The sequence below is a fragment of the Melanostigma gelatinosum genome (assembly GCF_949748355.1).
Source record: "Melanostigma gelatinosum genome assembly, chromosome: 19".
In the NCBI taxonomy this organism is placed as follows: domain Eukaryota; kingdom Metazoa; phylum Chordata; class Actinopteri; order Perciformes; family Zoarcidae; genus Melanostigma; species Melanostigma gelatinosum.
This window is the reverse complement of record NC_136652.1, coordinates 10,237,118-10,258,977: the sequence shown is the minus strand read 5'-3', so window position 1 is coordinate 10,258,977 and position 21,860 is coordinate 10,237,118. Positions and strand designations below refer to the sequence as shown.

General features: G+C 47.7%; 1 protein-coding gene across 2 annotated transcripts in view; it reads right to left on the bottom strand.

The window, feature by feature from the left end:
* Nucleotides 1-21,860, bottom strand: part of susd6 (sushi domain containing 6) — a 33,956-nt gene that overhangs the window by 7,352 nt on the left and 4,744 nt on the right. For both annotated transcript variants that reach the window (XM_079290656.1, XM_079290655.1), the window contains exon 2: nucleotides 20,785-20,962. In XM_079290656.1, the coding sequence (XP_079146782.1) occupies nucleotides 20,785-20,923 (139 nt within the window). In that variant the 5' untranslated portion in view covers nucleotides 20,924-20,962. The remainder of the gene's footprint in view (nucleotides 1-20,784; nucleotides 20,963-21,860) is intronic.

Below are 21,860 nucleotides of genomic sequence, written 5' to 3'. Positions count from 1 at the left end.
GAACGCTGGGGAGATGCCGGGGCTTCCTGTTTCAATGCAGGCAGGTGTTTGACCGACAGCCCCAGATTTTCGCCTCAGACAGGTCCAGGGTTTCTTACGTGGTCGGCTTACTGCGGGGAAGGGCTTTGGACTGGGCCACGAACACACTGAGCATCGACCAGCCTAATCTTGTGGATTATGTCGACTTTGTGGAGGATCTGAGGAGGGTTTTCGACCACCCAGTGGACTCCGAGGATGCAGCTCAACGCCTCCTCCGCTTGCGACAGGGTCAGGCGAGTGTAGCAGAACACGCAGTGGACTTCCGCATTCTCGCCGCCGAGTCCGGGTGGGGAGAGACGGCGCTCAGGGGAGTTTTCCTTCACGGACTATCCGAAGCCATGAAGGATGAACTGGCAACCTGTAATAAGGCCGGTTCGTTGGAGGAGCTGATTAAGCTCTCGATCGGGCTGGATAATCGGATGCGGCAGAGGCGACGTGAGAGGAACTACAGGTCCCTAGGGGCATCACCCGTGACATCGCCCTCTTCCAGCTTCCGCCTGCGTGCTCCGGCGTCAGCCTATCCGGAGGAGCGGAGAGGGCCTCAGGCTTGGGATTCGGTCCCCTTTTCCACGCCGGAGGAGGAGCCTATGCAGCTCGGGCGTGCCCACCTTTCGCCACGGGAGAGAGATAGGCGGATCAGAGCAGGCGAGTGCCTGTACTGTGGCCGCCTGGGACATTCCCTTTCCTCCTGTCCGGTTCGGTCAAACGGGGGCGCTCGCCAGTAAAGGTTGGGATACTGGTGAGCGGACCCGAGCCTTCTCGAGACTCCCTACCAAGACTGTTGTTGCCGGCATCTCTCTCGCTGCACTCTCGCTCTCTCTCTCTCTCGGCTCTGGTGGACTCTGGAGCAGAACAGAATTTCATGGACACGGAGTTTATCGCCAGAGTCCAGATTCCCTTGGAGAGACTAGAGCGTCCGCTAGTGGTCAATGCCCTAGACGGCAGCTTCCTAGCCCGAGTCACTCACCGGACCCAGCCGCTGCAGCTCATCCTGTCCGGTAATCACAGAGAGAGACTTCAGTTTTACGTTTTTCCTTCTCCGCAGAACCCCCTAGTTCTGGGCCACCCTTGGCTCACCACCCATAACCCTCGGATTGACTGGGCGGCAGGGAGGATTGCCGCATGGAGCCCCGACTGTCATGCTAACTGCCTAAGATCGGCGCAACCCCCTGGAGGACCTCCCCAGGACTATCACGAGCCTTTGCCAGATCTCGCCTCCGTGCCCACCGCCTACCATGACATCGGGGAAGTGTTTAGCAAGAGCCGGGCCCTCTCCTTACCACCTCACCGTCCCTACGACTGCGCTATTGACCTCCACCCGGGCGCTCCGCTTCCTTCCAGTCGGTTATATAACCTGTCTAGGCCGGAGAAGGCATCCATGGAGGAATACATCTCACAGTCGTTGAGGGCTGGAATCATCCGCCCGTCCTCATCACCACTCGGAGCTGGATTCTTCTTTGTCTCTAAGAAGGATAAGAGCCTCCGGCCCTGCATCGACTATCGGGGTCTGAACAGCATCACTACCCGGAACAAGTACCCTCTGCCACTGATTAATTCTGCGTTTGAACCCTTGTCTGGAGCCACAATCTTCACCAAGCTCGACCTTCGCAATGCATACCACCTGGTGCGGATCCGAGCAGGAGATGAGTGGAAGACGGGGTTCAACACCCCCCTCGGTCACTTCGAGTACTTGGTCATGCCGTTTGGACTATCCAATGCCCCAGCAGTTTTCCAGGCGTTGGTAAACGACGTACTCCGGGACTTCCTGAACCGTTTTGTGTTCGTGTACATCGATGATATCCTCATCTACTCTGCGGACCTTCTGGAGCATCAGCGCCACGTTCGGTTGGTCCTCCAGCGCCTACTGGAGAACAAACTGTTTGTGAAGGCGGAGAAATGTGAGTTCCATGTGACCTCAGTTCAGTTCCTGGGATTCATCATTGAGAGGGGTCAAGTAAGAACGGATCCAGAAAAGGTCAAGGCGGTAACTGAGTGGCCGACTCCCTCCTCCCGGAAACAGCTCCAACAGTTTCTGGGGTTTGCCAACTTCTACCGTCGATTCATCAGGAACTACAGTAACCTCGCAGCCCCGCTCACTGGGCTCACCTCTTCCAAGACCATATTTGTATGGACACCGGAGGCCGGTCGGGCATTCAAGCTCCTCAAGGAACGGTTCTCCTCCGCCCCCATCCTGATTCAGCCCGACGACACCCGTCAGTTCGTTGTTGAGGTGGACGCCTCTGACACAGGTGTGGGGGCCATCCTGTCTCAACAGTCGGACTCGGACTCAAAGTTGCGCCCTTGCGCCTACTATTCCCGCCGGTTGAACCCAGCAGAGAGGAACTACGATGTGGGAAACCGGGAACTGCTGGCAATTAAGCTGGCTCTCGAGGAGTGGAGACACTGGCTAGAGGGGGCTGTTCATCCGTTCGTGGTCTGGACAGACCATAGGAACCTCGAGTACATTCGGACGGCCAAGCGGTTAAACTCTCGCCAGGCTCGGTGGTCATTATTCTTCGGACGGTTTGACTTCACCATCTCCTACCGCCCAGGCCACAAGAATACCAAGCCTGATGCTCTCTCTCGCCAGTTCTCTCCCGAGGGTCGCTCCTCCAGTCCTGGGACCATCCTCCCTACAACCTGTGTGGCAGCCGCTCTCACCTGGGAGATCGAATCAGTGGTGCAGGACGCTCTCCGAACCCAGCCAGATCCCGGAGGCGGGCCTCCCGGCCGCCTCTTTGTTCCCCTGTCCGCACGCTCCCAAGTGCTCCAGTGGGCGCACACCTCTCGGTTCTCCTGTCACCCTGGCGTCAGACGCACCATTGATCTGCTTCGGAGAACCTTTTGGTGGACATCGCTGGAGGCCGATACTAGAGCCTTTGTCCTCGCCTGCTCAACCTGTGCCCGCAATAAGGCGTCACACCGACCTCCCGCCGGCTTGCTGCAACCCCTCCCGGCGCCTCATCGTCCCTGGTCCCATATCGCCCTGGACTTCGTCACGGGCCTGCCACCCTCTCATGGAAACACGGTCATCGTTACGGTGGTTGACCGCTTCTCCAAGGCGGCTCACTTCCTCGCTCTGCCCAAGCTTCCCTCAGCTCAGGAGGCGGCGGATATCATGGTCAGCCAGGTGTTCCGTCTGCATGGGATCCCGGTGGACATTGTGTCGGACCGAGGCCCGCAGTTCGTATCCCAGGTCTGGAGAGCCTTCGGCCGGGCCCTCGGCGCAACCATCAGTCTGTCCTCGGGGTTCCACCCCCAGTCCAACGGGCAGACGGAGAGGCTTAATCAGGAGCTCGAGGCCTCCCTCCGCTGCGTGGCAGCATCGAATCCCTCCAGCTGGAGTACTCACCTGCCTTGGGTGGAATATGCCCACAACTCCCATACATCATCGGCTACGGGCCACACTCCATTCGAGGCCTCCCTGGGTTACCAGCCACCTCTGTTCCCCGCCCAGGAGGTGGAGATAGCTGTTCCCTCAGTGCAGCGCCACCTTCGTCGCTGTAGGAAGGTGTGGAGGGAGACCCGGGCCGCCCTTCTCCGCACGGCGGAACAGAATAAGCGTTTTGCGGATCGCCGCCGCATCCCTGCTCCACATTACCAAGTCGGTCAAATGGTGTGGCTCTCCGCCAGGGACATCCCATTACGGACCGAATCCCGGAAGTTGTCTCCCCGGTTCATCGGTCCGTTTGCGGTCCAGGCAATTATCAACCCGTCCGCAGTTCGTCTGAAGCTTCCCTCATCCATGAGGATCCACCCGACGTTCCACGTGTCGCTGATCAAACCGGTGTCCACCTGTGCCCTGTGCCCTCCGGCCAGACCCCCACCACCCGCCCGACTCATCGACGGAGGTCCAGCGCATACGGTCAACAGACTGTTGGATGTTCGCCCTCGGGGTCGGGGTTTCCAATACCTCGTGGACTGGGAGGGTTACGGTCCTGAGGAACGCTCATGGGTGCCCCGGTCTAGGATCCTCGACCCCACTCTCGTTCGGGATTTTCATCGACGGCACCCGGACAAGACTGGCAGACCGCCTGGAGGCTCCCGTTGAGGGGGGGGGTACTGTCAGGATCCCTGTCTGACCCACTGTGTGGTTACCTCTGTTTCCCCTCCAATCTCCTCTCCTCATGTGTCTGTCATTCCCCTGTGTGTGTTTTGTTATGCCATGTGCTTGGTGTTTTCTCGGACCTGCCTCCAGACTCCTCCCACTGCTACCGCTCTGATGGATGCCAGCTGCGGACAATCTGGCTCGTTACCCGGCAGCATATAAGCCCTGGGCCTGCAGGCTTGGGGCGTCAGTCTGTATTGTCTTCTGCCTCGGTAGCGTCCGCCGTGTCGTGAGTAAACCCCATGGTATCTTCCTGTGCTAATCTCTCTCCTCTCTGCTACGGGTGGAAAGTACTGGGCGATCTACGAACTCTCCGGTGTCGAGCCACGGGACATCACACCGTCGATCTGTCAACTCTTCAGTGTCGAGCCACGGGACATCACACCGTCGAGCTACCAGCCCCCGGTGTCGAGCCACGGGACTCACACCAGCCACCCACTTGTCTACCAAATAAACCTGTTTCATTGGACTTTGTCTCCTGTGGTCTGCATTTGGGTCCTACCCGTGAACTCCCGTGACAAGAAGACCTCAAAGATAATTGGGCTTTGATCCACCTTCCCACGCTCCATCTAGGATGTTGCAGCGTCACGCCAGCTTCTTGTGTCTCAGTGAGTGTTTCTTCTCAGTACGAGAGTAGCGGAATGTGCGTGCGTGCGCACACACACACACACACACACACACACACACACACACACACACACACACACACACACACACACACACACACACACACACACACGGCGCTGCAATCTGGAGAGAGCAGAGCATCTAAATCTAGCAGGACTGACATAACATTGTAACACCTGTGTAAACACGCGATATGACAGCTTTGCTTTACTTTCAGTCATACTGATCTTAGAGAATGGTCAACAGACTTGAGGTTTTATTAATACTGATCTGGATCATATGTGGAGTGGTTATGCAAGACTTTGGGCTTGGCTTCAGTGGGAATGTTTCCAATTAGAAGGCCACGTTACATTTGCCTTTTCAATGTGACTTTTGTGATCGGATTCCCAAGATCGAGACTCAGCTGTGTCGCCATGTGTCCCCATAACCAGCCCATCAGAGAGTGATCGGATATATTTTGTGGTGAAAGGAGCGGCTGTAAATAAGTGCATAAACACAATTCAATTCCTAGAAATGATTCGTGTTTTTTCCTTCTTTCTCTTCCTCCCTGCAGTATTAGTGATCAGGATGCTTTGCTAATTCGGTGATAAACACATTTTCCTATCAATTAAAGTCTTCCGCTATTTTGTCATTTAAAAGCTTTTATTTTGAAGCAGCAAAATCAGGAACTGGTGGGATTTCATAAGCAGTAACTTAACAGGACTCAGCAGTGCTCCAGCCCCCGGTTTCCTCCCATCTTTGCTCTGCTCTCGCTAGGAAGAGGAACTCCCGTGCAGGGAAGGAGACTTAAGTTTGATAAATTGTCCGGATTGTGCCCACATGCTGTCCATACCTCACTGAGATCCGAGCCACCTCAGCATGTGGTCCGGCTAATCGGATCTCAATGCGAGAAGGAACCGATCTTAGAGATCTTGACCGTTAATGCGTCCTGGCATGATCGGATGACAACAATTTGCATTGAAAAGGACAAGTGTAACCAAGGGTTCAGTTTCAACGCTTAAAAACCACATGAGCCATTATATATGAAATAATATATTTAGTCTGTTATGATAAGATGTATCGGTACATCTTATCTGATTCATCAAATTGAATGATACAATCAACGCTCAGTGACTCCTCCCGGTAACAAGGCCAAGACATCAGTACATTTAAAACACCCCCACAATAAAGAGCACTAATGACCACACGGCTCGTTATTTAATCCTTTGTCGGAGTAGTTATAAAATATTAGCCGCGGTCTGCTGCAGGGCCTTATCGCTGGCTTGACATAAACAAACACGGCGACACTGCAAACAGCCACTTTGTCTTGCCTCGTGTGTGTGTTTAGAGATCGAGAGAGAGAGACACATTCAACACCCACAAACACGCTCCTAGGACGACGTTGTGCGACACCAAAGGGTGTCGCACTGAATTCAGCTGGGGAAGGAGCTGGTGTGTGCTCGAGATGTGTCAACACTGCTTACTACAGGTATACTATGAAACTAATAGTTACTACTAGTGAAGATATTTGGTCGGTTCTACTCAAACCTGATCTTCCTCTATCACAAGATACTTTGTTATAGGGCTACAACTAATTATTATTTCTCATTATATCTTCTGGATTAATCGATTCATTGTTTGGTCGATAAAATGTCAGAAAGTCGTGAAAAATGGTCATTACCCAGACGTCAAATTACTTCAATTAACTATCGTGAAAGACAAGCTGTGCAAGCCGTGAAAGAGAATAGTCACATTTGAGTGATTCGAATTATCATTTGAACTCGAGCTAGATGTCACATGATTACAAGATTGAATAAAGAACGTATAGCCTTTGTCGGCATGTCAAATCACCCATTGAAAAACAGAATCGCAACTATTTTGATGAAATCATAAGCGCTGTAAAGAAAAGAATGATATTTTGTAGTGCAGTGATTCAGCTGTGAGATGTAGAGAGCCCCATCGGCAGATCAACTGTATTGATATTGATTACAGCCACATCAAACCATCTGGTTTAATAAGATACAACATAAGCACACTTAAAGCGGTATTAATCGTTCTCACTCAAAACACATCCCCGCTCGTTCCCTCACATGCAGAAACACTATCTGCTCACCCACATGTCGGGACGCCATTGGACACCGTGAGCTGAGCGGCTGTTGGCGGAGCTGCTCGAGGGCTGAAGGCTCTCCGAGGAGGAGACGGGGTTAATAGAGGTGGTAAAGGTGATACATTGATGACCCATGGCTGGGAAGCAGCAGGGGAGAAAAAAAAATAAGGGGGGGGGATGGAGTTTAGGACAATAGCTGCTGGCCAACCAGCCAGCCACCGTTATGATCTATTGTGGTGCGCAGGAGGCCGTCAATACAGCTGCAGAAGACAGATGAGTGGTAACGGCATTCATTAACTGACTTTGAATGGCTTTCCTCTCTGCAGGATTGTGTCTGAAATAAAAGGCATGTGCATGCAAAGTACTTATATTCATTTTCATACAAACAGCTATACAGCAGTGTTTTTAAATACCACACGCGATGCATGTATTTGCGATATTGGGCATACAAAACAAAGGCTTCTGTCAGAGCGGAGTAAACACTGTGTGATAGGAGATCATAATGAGGGATTAAAGAGACTCCAGGTGGAAGAACATGCAACGTAATCTGGCTTTAACTCAAAGAGAGACAAGATGTGCATCAGTTGCACTAATACAAAATTGGACAGGCCAGTTTCTCTTGTAGCGTCATGCAAATCCACTGTTTGTATTGTTAAATCAATAAGGGACGGCCTTGCGCGAAGAAATAGTGACAGTTAAGCTTAACCTCGCTCTAGGGTTATTTCTTATAGAGAGATCGGGTCGCAGAAGTCACTGAACTGAACCACAGAGCCAGTAAAATGTCAATTTTGAATCCCTTGGTCCTTTTCGCGAAACAAACCAGACTTCTCCTTTCTCATGCCAGGACAGCCTTGTGCTGACTGTACCAACCAGCCAGTTCCACCGTCGTAGCGCTTCAAATGCCATTCGGATCTACTGAACTTACACAAGTACCAAGTGGTTAGCGTGGCGTTAAGAAATTCCACTACAAGCCTTTACCTGCCGGGAAACACACGCAGCCAGGTACTTAATTACAGTATGTGGAAGAGCACAGTGTACCCGTATGGTTTTAAATAAACACAACATCCTCGTCACATTCAGCTCAATGTTGGCAGCAGTAATAATACACGAGCTGACATTACCCGATAGATAAAACACTAATATGTCAGTGCGCCTCTAGGTTATGTTGCTATGCGGGTCCGAATGTCGTGTTTCACTAGTTAATTACTCGACGCTTCGATCGACAGAAAAGCAATCAACAACTATTTTTCTAATCAATTCTTTGTTTCAGTTATTTTCCAAGCAAAAGAGGCCAAACGTATTCTGCTTCTCTCTGTCACACGTGTTCGTAAACTGAACATCTCTGGGTTTTGGACTGTCGGTTGGACAAAACATAATACAACACACAGCCCAAATATAGACTAGATAAGCAGAAAGGAGCACTCGAGACTTCCTTTGCACACCACATCCCCTGAGAAGAGAACAACTCATTCCTAATTCAGCTGAACAAAAGGAAACGGAGACATAATGTGAAAAGATAAAGACACGTAAAAAAAAGAAGTGGTTCTTAAACTTAAAATCACTCTCCTGTGGGATCATACTTGTCAAAAGTAGTCAGAGCTGTTTCACTTAGAGCAGGAGTACGAGACAAATATATAAATATATTAAACATTAAAAAATGACACTACTTTTGCAAATTAGCAGGAGAGACGTGTCGTGGCAGGTCGACCAATACTTGTGCGAGTGAGGGAGAGGCTCCGTACGAACAACAATGGCCGCCGTCACACACAGAACATACCGCACTGTGGGCTGGGCTCTGTCACAGGAAAGAAGGAATGCTGGTTCAGTATCCAGAGATGGGAAGAGTGGGTGAGATTAATAACCTCGCTTGTCACTCCCTTTTCCATCGCCCCTCTCAGCACAGATTGAATATTGGCTTTGGAAAAACACACAAGAGGAAGAAAAAGAAAAAAACCCGGATTAAAGCACTAAGCAATGCCAGAGTGGATTTCAGCACGCCATGTTTTGTGCTTATGAGGAAGGGAATGAGTCACGGTTAAACACAAGCTGTTCTCCCACTGCTCTGATGTTAAGAGCAGGTTTTTCGAGAAATGTAGAAAACAATAATGACTAAAATACAAAGTCACAAGTGCCTCATGAAAGCTAGAGGGAGAAGGTGAGAGAGGAGAAACATACATGAATTCAAAAAATTTAGTTTTCAGGACACGTCAAGAAATCATCCCATGTTTGCTTTCAATATCCACTGAAGACTCGACCCGTGCTTAAGATTCGTCATATCGAGTTAAATGAAGTGGACGTATAAAAAAGGTCAAACTATTTAGAAATCTTCTGGCCACACGACTGTAAGCTGATCAAAGAGCTTAATTGCTAAAAGGTTGGAGGAGAACCTCCATGTAGTGTGGGAGGACAAGGCCCGGACAGAGCGGCTGTGAGGCGGGTCGCTAATCCCGACATGAAGCTCCTTGAAGTGGTGCCGGAGGAGACTCAGGCTATCGGGGGGGGGGGGGGCGTTAACATTTTGCACCTTGCTCCGATGTGCCTGCCTGGCTGTGAATATCTCCCTTTCCCCATCTGCTACGGATGGCAATCGCCCGCTAAGCGCTTCAAGGGGGGTGGATTGAGGAAAACACGGGTGAGGTGGGGGGAGACGAGGCTTTTAGCTCAGGCAAATTAAAATTGTAATTATCCTCTATTACAAGCTGGGAGCACTCTTACGCAGATCAGATACTGATGACTTGTGCAGCCAGCTGTTTGGCTGCTCTATAGAACAATAGGCCATAAAAGAGGGTGTGTGTGTCAAGAAGTAGGGGAATGTGTGTGTGTGTGTGTGTGTGAATGTATGCTAAAGGGGGAGTTGTGTGTTGGATTAAAGCTAAACACCAAGAGGATGATGATGCTCTCTTTGGCCTGGTAAATATGGTTTGTTCCTTTGTAAGCCTCTCGCAGAGTCCTCTGTTGCTTTTGATGATGTCGCTGCCGTTTTTGGGCCGAGGGTTTTTGTTTTTTTGCCACGTTCCCGTCTCTCCCGCTAATCCGTGGGATTTTTAGCCAAGCTGTTGTTATTAGAGTGCAGTACATTTGCGGCAGACCCCACAGAGGGGAGGTGTTGGAAAGAACAGGAGGAGGGGTCACAACTCATTGCTGCCATCAGTGGACAGTAGTTGCTGAAAAGCGATTCTTTTTTTTGCCTTTATTGGACAGCTGACGGGGTAGTTGAGGACAGGAAATGGGGAGAGGAGAGGAGAGAGGGGAATGGCATGCAACAAAGGAAGTACAGTAGGAAATTAAAAACAAAAACAGAAATGATTCACCGGTAAAAGAATGGTTTAATAGAATAGTTTCAGATTTATGGTATTAAACTGAATATATTTGGGCTCTGGAACTTGTATCGGACATTGTATTTAACAATTTGCCGACATTCCATCATCAATAAACAATTCAATAATAGAAACATCTGTAGGTGTAGCGCAATACAGTTCAATAGCACCACAAACTACAGCCTTCAACATGAATAAACACTACAAAAACTAAGCCTTCATGGAGGCAGGATTTACTTCAGAAATGTCGCATTAGACTGCAGTAGTTTTAGATAGGTGCACCGAAAAAACAGGCAACTGAGTGCACGAGGAACACAGCTGTTGAAAACATGTATAAAAATCATTCCGAGTGCATTTTCCAAAACCCAAAGGTGACGACAACAGCCCAAAAACCCCAAAGATATCCAATTTACAGTAAAATTACACAAAGAGGAAAGCAGAATGTGGTGCAAATGACACATCTGGGTTAACGTGGTCTCCCGAGTCCTAAAATATAAAGTGACTAGATTGGTGTGTAGTCTGATAGAAGATCCAACATTTGACAGTTTAAGTCTCACCTCAACTATAAATTATTACAAACTTCAACATTTGACACCGTGTATACGTAGAAGAGCAAGCTTCCTGCATTTACTTTCGTTCTTTCACACATTCATACAAACATCACAGATGAGCTTTCAGCGAGAGACACTACACACAGAATGAGGTGACGCAACTCGCTGCACGCCGACCAGGGTGGGTGACACGGGACGCTTAATGTCTGGGTGAGCGATACTATCAGTGTCATATTCTAGTGGACGAGCGAGAAGTCGCCATGCTATAACACATACACACACGCTCCAGCGGTCCAACTCATTTCTGCTTTCATATATTTTGTCCTCTTACACAACAGCTGGTAACTGACTCAAGTAGAAAACTGAAGCAGATTTTGTATGGCGAGGGGAAAGGTTATGGGAAAGAAAATGTGAAAAAACACCAGCTTCTAAAAAGTGGACTTTGATACTGTACGGCAGAAATAATGCAGAACAAAGCTGAAACCCCCTTTTTTTTCTCCCCCAAAAAGTGCCGTTGTTCCATCTCCAGGCCTCTGGGGGCAGGTGGAGGGACCTAACTGAGGAGGATGGGGGGAGGAGGTGGAGGAGGATGAAGAACAGTGAGGCAGTGCGAGGGAGGTGCAATAGCCCGAGTACACACAGATACAGGCGGACACTTTACCAACTATGCTTAGTGTAGGTTGCAAGTGTCCCAAGCAGCCTTTGTAAAACAGTGTGTGTGTGTGTGGGAGTTAGACAGAGCAGTGACCAACAATGTGATTTCCACAGTAAACCAGAGGTTTGTCAGAAAACATGAGTCAAACATCTGCAGGTTTCCAAAAGAGAATTTCCAAAGAACTTAGCCGTCCGCTCGCCTCTCCCTGCAGCTGCAACACACCGCAACTAACACACACACACACACACACACACACACACACACACACACACACACACACACACACACACACACACACACACACACACACACACACACACACACACACAGATACACACACACTGCATACACCCAGGGTGAAGGAAGTCTCTAAACAGATAGAAACATCCTCACTCTCCCCACCCATTCCTCCCATGCTGCTGCAATGCATTCAGAGAAGCCACGTGTGCTGCATTTACACCCCATTGTCCCCGCTCACTGAGGGACGGGGCACAGTGACAGATTTAAGCAGCGTGCCTCCGAATGGGACAACAGAAAACTTTGCATTTGAAGGGTTAAATATGCATGAGAGGCCAAAGTGGACCGGGGGTGGTGGTGGGGGGGTTATCACCATTGTGTGACCCTCTTTCCAACCCCTAACATCCAAGCACACACACTTTGCCCTCCAGTAACAGATGGGTGGATGTTAGCGAAGGTGAACAGTGAGCTCCCCCTTCTCTCTTCTATCACCCTCACTGTTGAGGACAGCTGGGAGGCAGACATTCCTTCTTCTCAGCTTTCAGAGGAAAACAAAAGAGTGTGTGGGACCCCTCCTACAAGCACGTGCATGTGTTCAGACACACACACGCACACACCCTAAAAAACTGTCAATGCAACTGTGGGCTGATCATATTTCGGCAGCTTGGACGAGCCAGCAGATGTATATAAGAGCTGAGCCTGGGACATTGGTTGATGGTGAAAGCCTGGGGAGATAATCCCAAACCTGCTTACCAGGGCTGGCACACTGATATAGTGGTAGAACCAGGGAAGGAAGGACAGTTTTAAGTCTGTCGAGTGGTGTAATAGTGTGGGTCTTTTTTTTTAAACGCAGTGAGACTAGGCTTAGTCTGCAGCTGGGGTTTCTTTTCTGGCAAATCGCAGCTGTACCTGCACGCTTGCGTTTGTACCGTGTACAGGGTTCGCTGCAAAAGCACAGCACATACTGTCCTACAGGCAACACAACAACAGGGAGGGAACTTTAAATGGAGCAGTCATACTGCAGGGAGCTGAAAGATTTATAACGGGATTAAGGAAACTTGATTGTGGTGATTTATCCCCGTAAGAGACAAAGAGGCAGCGGGGGGAAAGAAATGAAAACTGAGACGTTGTCCCACGCTTTGCATTACATCTCCCATGATTTAACAATGCAGCCACTGTTATCGTCACGCTAATACAGTCCAAGTGAACTTCAATGGAGCAACTGCTCCAGCAAGTCACCAAGAGGGCGAACAAATGGCAAGCAAGTGAATAACCTCTTTAAACGCATGCCGACTGCTCCGCTGGGAGAAGTGGAACGCTGTTTGTCGTCAACAGTGGGTTCTTACACGCCAACAGGCTGTGTGTTTAGTAGAAAGTAAAGTCACCTCAATATACACTTCAGAGTACTGAAGACAGCTACCGATCTCCTTAAAGGGAAGCCGATCAAAGGACGTACTTTCCAAACGTTAAGTGCAGATACAGCCAAGTGTGTTTATATCGTTGGTCGGGTTGCCCTGGGGACAACCCGGGCCTTTTTTTCTTCTTCGATAGATTGTATTAGCTCTATACTTTAAAGCCTGATCCTGAACCGTGGTGTGCTCTGGTTATAGCAACTGCTGCTCCCAATGAACACCAATGTGAGCATGTGGACAGCACAAAATAGCAGTCAGCGATACAAATTCACACATCAGCGTTAATTGGCAAGATGATGAATATTAAGTTGGATGTGGACGTACCCACTTACTGGTATCACTACGCTGGGATTAGCAACAGCCTCGACCTGCATGCGGCAAAGACAAAACTTTCCCCCCAAAAAATATCGAGTTCCTGGGAAACTATATTAGCCTGAAGTATAAACAAAGTGAGATACATCAACACTCCTCAGTAACTTGGAACTGTGCGAGTGTGAAAGGAAGCACAGCACGATAAACAGACACTGAACACTGACATAAACGTGGCAACTTAGAAGTCGTCAAGCGTCGAGTCAACAAATACGTCACAAGCTATTTTCAACTGTGCGATGTAATTACAAATAATCTAAAGTCGGTGACTCAAGCCCATCTACTGTTCAAAACAATGACTTCATCTGACACACATAAACACAAGCTGTTAGAGAGAACATGTTTAAAAAAGCTGAAAGGATTAGCATTTCAACAGACCATTTATGAAATACAGCTTTGATAATTGTTTCAGTTAATTATCAATTAAAAACACAAAGTATTTGCAGATTGCAGCTTTTCAAACGCTAAAGCTTTCCCCATTTATTTTGGCTGTTGGTCAGACTAAGATGTCTTTGACGTCCGTTTGTTATTATTTTTTTGAATTGAACATACATTCAAAGCTTATCTTCTTAAATCTACAGATCTGTACAAATAAATATAGGTGAGACATGCACGCTTCTCATAAACCCTGACACAATTATCCAAATGGACTCCAGTGTAGCCTCTACAAAGGCCGTCGCCATTTGGCTGCTGCTTCCTACAGAGAGCCGTTTACAGATGATGTAATAAGGACAGAGGGCATTAGAGTGGAGCTAAGCCAACTGGCCACTAAACATCGCAACACTCCATCTAATGGACTGGTTTCACGTTGAATTGGGACTAGACAGAACAAAACAGGAACTAATCAGAGGTAGACAGGAAGTACTGAATGTCCATTTGGACGTCCTAGGACGTATAATGTGTGTCTGACAGATTCTGACAGTGTCAAAAGGGTGTAGAGATGCCACGCTTTAAGTGAGGAGCCAGACTCCGGCCTACGATTCAGTAACTACTATCCCTCACAGTTTCTTTGGCTTTCTAATTCTGCCGATTGCATTCCCGCTTCAGAAATCAAAAATCTAAAAAATCAAAGCGATGTTCATCTGTGACGATTATCTTGAACAAAACGTGTTAAGTATCAAAAACTTGTGATTGCCACAGAGCATATTTTCTGCAACAATCCAAAATGGAAAAGAACTCATCGGGTGTTTGTCGAGGGAACCCGTGCGACGCTAAACTTCCGAATCAGACAGCGACGGTGAAGCCGTTTCTGCTGAAACGCACTCAGTTACAGAGAAACAGCTGTACGGCACATCCACCCATAACAACATGAAACAAGGATGCGGCAGGATAGCACAAGTACAGCCCGGCCCCTCGACCTCAGATCAAAATCAGATCAAGTGGTTTACTTTATTTTGCAGCCCGAGACCGACGCTATTTAGCGTCGGTCGAGTTCTGCTCGAGTTCTGCTATTTAGCAAGCAAACTAGAGGACGTTTTTGACGAGAGCTTCTGACAAAGCTAAAGTTAGAAGCTAAAAGCTGAGTCAACAGATTAAGGGCTTGTGCGTGTGATGCTGTACAGTGTTGCCACATTTCCCAACGTCTCGTTACAGCTGTGGCACGTTGAGGCCTGTTCGTATCCACTCTGTACTTCCACGTGCATTCCTAGCAGGAGAGAAGCACGCTAACCGGGGACATGTCGGTCCAGATGCGACAGTTGCTGCCCTCGCCTGAGTTGTTGTGCTAACCCACGACGGCCTTGCAGGCAGATAAAAAGCAAAGCACAGTAAGGAGCTTTACTTTAGTAGTCGCTGTCTGACCCGAGCATTACTGCTGGGTTGGAGTTGTAATTTCTGTGTTAAGACAGTGCTACTGCAAGCCCAAAATGTACTGCTGCTTCACATTAAAAGCATAGAAGCGGCATGAAAGCTTTTATTGTGAAGCAGGCCACAGTAAGAGCAGCTTTATTCGTCACCAAGGTTCGCAAAGAAATGCCATCTCCTTGATCTATAAGGCTGTCTTTCTGCGCCTTTTTTCAGCTGAGGGCTTTACATTTTCACAGTGATATTAAAAGGGAAATGACAAAAGCCACAGAAAACTGGTTGGATGAATGAACCTCAAGCCTTCAAATTGTCATCAAGATATCACCAGTTGGTTAGAAAAGCATTCATGGCGGACCTGCGTCACGACCTGGTTGCTCACAGTCTGACACAGCGCAGATGCCTCAAACGCTGTGCGGCATGTGTGTAGGAAGCTCGGTGCCTTATGTGTAATCTGGTGAACTTGTTTGAACAGGTTGCTGCTGTTGAATAACGGTGTAACGAAGAAGAAAAAAAAAATCAGCCCACACTGTTTCAGTGGGCCTGAAAAACACACATGAAAGAAAACAAGAAAAAACAAAAAAATGGGAGATAGAACAGAGTGAAAATGAAAAAAGAGATTCACATGAATATGTCTTTGGCACGATTTTAAGAAGACGGCTTGTCAATGGGAATACAAGACTCAAAGAAAAAGAAAGTACAAAGAATAAAGAGTGAAGACAAAAACTAAACAGAAAATAATGAATAAAAGACTGAAAGAACTGAAGCAAATGCAACAGAAGACAGGAGAGGCTGGGGGATATATTTAGCAGCTCATTAGTCAGAGATGTCCTCTACTCAGCAGGCTGGTCCCTCAGATGAGGCCCTTTGGAAATCATTATGACTGCCTGCTGCTTCAGACAACCACACACATTTCACAGAAAACTTTACAAGTTTAAAATTTACAAACTGCCCCCCCCCCAGCCTTAATGAAGCTTCAAAAATAATCCTTGAGTTCTGCAGAGAGGCACCAGAAACAAAGCTTTAAACAATGCAAAGTAGCATGGTGTTTTTTAAACAATCGCTGCATGGGTTTTATCATTACAGTCACTGCATTAGCATGACAAATAACCAGTGAGAGTGCGGCTTTTGAATGCTCCGTACAGCTCAACTCGTACGTCATCATATTCGACCTGTTTGTGTGCCTAGTGCTGCCAGTGCTACCGCTTCTTACTTCGACATTCATTAACCTTTACGATGCTTCACCTTTCACCAGAGGAGAAGTAACAAGATGGTGGTCAGCGCACTGCACGCACAACTAGTATTAGAAGTATTAGAAGGAGTATTTCTTTGTCTGGTGAGGTGTTTAAAAGTTTCCCTTGCGGGCCCGGTTGGGTGGGTTCGCCGTTAAATGACGCTGGGTGATAGCAGAGAGTGATGGCTCAAGTGGTAAACGCACAAGTAATGAAAGAGAATGAAAGAGAGGATTTCGACCAGACTGCCGCTAATGGGCTCTGGTCTCACCTGGCTAATGGCCGGAGCCTTTAAAAAAAAAGAGAGAGAGAGAGAGAGAGAGAGAGAGAGAGAGAGAGAGAGAGAGAGAGAGAGAGAGAGAGAGAGAGAGAGAAAGAGAGAGAGAGAGAGGGGGGGGGGGAGGGAGAGAGAGAGAGAGGGGGGGGGAGGGAGAGAGAGAGAGAGAACCAGAAACACAGTCTGAAAGTGGCTGTGCAGTGCTCAATATACTCTCTCTCAGAGAGTTAGCAGTCCTAATTGCAGACTGGTGATCTATTGGAGTGGCAGCTTGCTGTGGTTTGGCCTGTGGTTTCCAACCCCCCCCACCCTAAAAGCCCTCTTTGTTCTCACATTTCAGAAAAGGAGTCGGTAGCCAGCGACGGATTGCTTTACTCCTGCCTGCCTTCAAACGGCCTCGCTAACAGGACTTCAGGGGACTATTCTGAACAGTTAATTGCACAGGACCCATCGTTTCCCTCCCTCGGGCGGCACTGTTTGTACACACAGCCGATCTAGCGAACTTTTGCGAGGGCTGGACATCAACAGTGTGCCGACACACACACACACACACACTTTAGTTTGGCTACAGAAAGCAACACGTTTCAAAGACTATACAGCTGTTTGAAGACGCCTGAAGTAGGCCAAGGCTCATTCAGATATTTTCCGCTGTGGCCAGTGAGTGACGCTATGCTAGGCACTGGAGTCTACTCTGTTATTAAAAAGAAAAAGAAAAAAGGGGGGGGGGGGGGGGGGGGAGTTGTTGTGTCTTTTTCCTTGAGCTTGACTTTCGAGAAAACACCCTCATGTCCTTGGGTTGGTCCGACACCCGTGATGCAAGACCTGCCAAAACAAAGGGATCTGTATGTACCGGTACACTGGGCCTTCACCAGGTGCAGAAAAAGTGTATTCAACTCGAGCCAAGAACGGACAACAATCGATTGTCAAAATTGTGGGAGTCTTCTGGTCCTCGCTGGCACTTTCCTGTAACAGCTTTAACTCCACTTCAGAAGACAATGGAGTTTTTTTAGACGGCATCGTTTATCCGTTAAAGTGGACCCACAAGGATGGTCCGAGTCCTTTTTTTGCCTCCTGACATATAACGCTGTTAGAGCAGAAAAACACGGCGTGTGAGCCGTGTGAATAGACCCTGTGGCGCTCAGAGTTTCCATCTTTATTACTACGACAGTTCTGACTCACTGTCTAGGTCCGCTTCCCCTGAAACAAACCACAAAAGGCTCACTGTGAGGAACTGACACCATATTAGGAACTGAGCTCTATGCGGCCAACATTAGTGGGGATGTCAGATACACTCAGAAAAGACAAGTAATGTTTGCACTGTGCCCTGAAAAATCCTCCAGACTGATGCCATTTATCTTGTGCATACACAAAACCCAGAGTGCCGCTTTGTTGCTGTGTTTGTTTACTGGCACCCTGCTTGAAAGCAGAGGATGTTTTGCTCAGCATGCTGCTACTTCTGGAAAAATGTATCATGAACACAAATCATACATAGTAATCACAAGCACAAATTTAAGCCATTTACATGAGCTAAGCAGCTACTCCGCTGGCAATCTTGTTTACAATGAACAGCTGAACAACAGATAAAAAAGACACGGCTCAGACCGCGGTTGGTTCTATAAATACCTCTGCTCCAAAAGGCTTTGTGACTTCTCCCTAACAGGTACACGAAAGTGAAGCCATCAATGCGGAAGTTCAAAGCTGTTCCTTTCTTTGTTAAAGAAACCAAAAAAGCGGGAGCGAAGAGTCGCTCAACCTTTGCCGTCTATCGTCCTGTCTCTCCATCTTATTTCCCATCACTTAAAAGGTCAAATACCTAAAAAAAAAAGGAGTCAAAAATAGGAGTTTGATGCCGCTCGGTGGCATCTCTGGTGTTTAGAGCTTTTGCTCTAGTATGCAAATGCAGCAGAGTATGTATTCTAAGTCTCCATTTCTATTCATACAGCACGCTGCTCTTTGTATGAGTCTGGAATAAGCCTGTCAGCAGTGATAACATTTCATATTCATGAAAATTTCCAGAGCAATCGCCATCCCTGGAACACGCCAAGGGATCACCTCTGTGAATTATGGATGCCGAGCAGGGAGGGAGGCCAGTGAACAGAACTGATACCATGATGAGTACTAAGCAATCTTTTTCTGAATCTTCCATTCCTCAACACAAGCAGCTTGTGATGTGTGATTAAATATTTAGGTTCACACTACACTGACTGAATTCTAAATTCCCTCATCAGATATCTGAGGTTATGTACTCAATCACAATTAACCAGTTATGGAAGAGGCTTTTTTTTATATATAAAAATATATTTGTTTAATACAGGAGAGCAAATATCAAGAGCGTTTTAAGACCCAGAACTGTGAGTCAGCCTGAATGCTGCTCTATAAGGAAGTGATTATGTCACAAATACACTTGACACTTTGACAACACCCAAAGCCAACCTTTGTATTGTTGAACGCTCACTCAAAGCACCGTCTGGAATTTTCCATTACGTGCTTGAAATCTAGGTTCATGACAACGTGAAGTAGTACAGGTATCAATAAGAAAAAACAAATAAATATGTAACATGTCCAGGCAGATGTCTTCAAGCATTCAATGAGATAGCAGGTCTATAGGCATTTAAACATGCCAGTGGAAACAGTCTAGAGACCCTCCTGTCATTTTACATCAGCTGACTGGCAGTCTTAAAGGCACAGGTGCATCATGGATACTGGAAAAGAAGAAATGTGACCCTATGTAATGCACCAACTGTCATGAACATGGTGGATACAGGGTCTCTCTTTTGACACTGAATCACATGATTTTGGGGTACAACCTATTACTATATGTGATACGTATAAGATCCACAAGTAACCAGAGTATGTGGAGCACACACAGAAAGATACACACACATATACAGTACACAGAGCACGTGGGCTGTATGTGTGTGAGCGTGTTGGATGCAGAACGTGAGGGTGATACCAGCCCCTCTGGGCTCCACATGAATCATGTGTATTACATAAGAGTTAGAGAGAGAGAGATGATACACTCGGGATCAGCAGTGCCCTCTCCCCTGTCCGTCTCTCACAGACCTCTAATCCTTCCTTTGCCGTTTCTCACACACATTCCTTTATTTAAAGGCATTAAAGAGAAAGTTGATCAATTAAAGCTTTAAAAACATCCCAAAGCCTTAAACCATCCCTCGCACACATTTACTTATTCACACATACACAGTCTGCCTCCACTCTGTGGCAAGGACATCTGGCACATTTCACACGCTGGCTATGTGAGAGGAGTGCGTGTGTGTGTGTGTGTGTGTGTGTGTGTAGGTGTGTGCGCGTGTGTGTGTGTGTGTGTGTGTGTGTGTTTGTGTGGGGGGAGGGGGACTGGAACATTGGATAGCTGAAGTGAAAGGAAAGCTGGCACAAGTGAAGGGTTCAACGAGTACATGCCATTAACATTGTATTCCTGAAGAAAGAAACAACAAAAAAGTGCACAGGCTCTATCGGCCCTGTGGAGACTGTGTTACATATGTTTACTTTAATTTCCAAGTGTCAACCAAATTTAAAAAATAGCCAATATATCCAGCCAATATGGATCATCAATGATCAGCAATTAGCAAAAAAACATGATCAGGGATCGCTAAAAGTTATGTTCGCTCCCTTCTTTTCTTTTGTGCTGATCCGATCCGAACTGTTTTATGGCCCGCTGCACCACTACGTGCTAGCTATGGCGAAAGCTCTCAGAGGACACTAAATGTCATCGCTGATTAAAACCTTATGACAGGAACGTGACCGCAGCCAACATCATCTCTCTGTTTCACTCAATAGTGGAAGGAGCAGTTGTGACTCATTAGGGCAGTGAATGGATTCACAGGATGGGGGGGGGGGGGGACAGAGCAACCTCACAGACCTAAGGGTAAAGGAAGCCAATTTAATCGAACTGACCTGCATGACGGGGGGGGGGGGGAATAACCTCAATCAATTCCCAAGAGACGGGCGAAGATGGCGGATTAGTCAACATGTATCATATGGGAGCGGAGACGGAGAGAGAGAGAAAGATGTGTGTGTGTGTGTGTGTGTGTGTGTGTGTGTGAATCTTACCTGATGCGTGACCATTGGGGAGCAGGGTGAAGAGGAGAAGGAGCGCGGAGGCAGCCAGCCTGTGGGCTAGAGAGGAAGAGGCTGAGGAAGAAGAGGAGGACAGGGCTCTCATCTGAAACGCTACCATCCCATCGCACATCTTTTCCTCTGGCGACCAGCGAGTCCTCTCCGGCTTAACCTGTCCAGGCCACATAGAGAGGGAGGGATGGAGGGGGGAAGGTAGGGGGATTACTATCAACATTCAGCGAGGATTATGTAACCAAACGCAACACAGAGAGACGGGAGGGAATAGAGCGAGAGATTTAAAGACTAAAGGGAGAGAGAGTGACAGACAGAGAAAAGGCCATCTCGGCATGTCATCAGGTAGCGTTTGGGTTCCAGATAATAATGTGTATTTCCTATTCTCATACTTCTGCAGCATTCTAATACTTAAACCACCGACAGGCAGCCAAACGGCAGTTTTCCAGCGTTCTTTTTTTGAAAGCAACAGCGGGAGAGTTTCCTCTGATCTCCCCTCGAACCCAGCGCCTTGGATCCGACACAAGATCTAAATAAATAAAGCAGCCATTACGCTCTGCTGTAGATGATGTAACGTGGAAACAGATCCCTGCTGCTGCTGCTGAGGTAGTAGGATCATTGGGGGTCGAGAGGCTGAAAGTGTGCGAGAAAGTCAAAATAAAACAGTGGTTACCAAAGCTTCATCGTTGAATAAGTCAAACTTTAGGACTCCCTGGTGTTTGGGCGGCATTGCCTATCAGAAGATCTTTAAAAAACACTTGTTAGTGTATTTATTGGTCATTATAAGTTTGTTAATGCATTTATAAATGTACATAACCAAGGGATTCCTCAAATGTAGTTTTTAAAACGTTTCAATAAAGAGGGACCAGCACTTTACAGTTGAATGACAAACAGATGCCATGCCGCCGTCTGCTCGGCTGTGATGCAACGCCGCCATATGCTGCACGCTGTCATAAGCAATTGAGTGTGATGGATAATATATTTGAAGATAACTTCATCAGATGCTACTTTCTGAAATATGTCCTGTATTCTTTTCAGTCAACATCACCCAAATAATA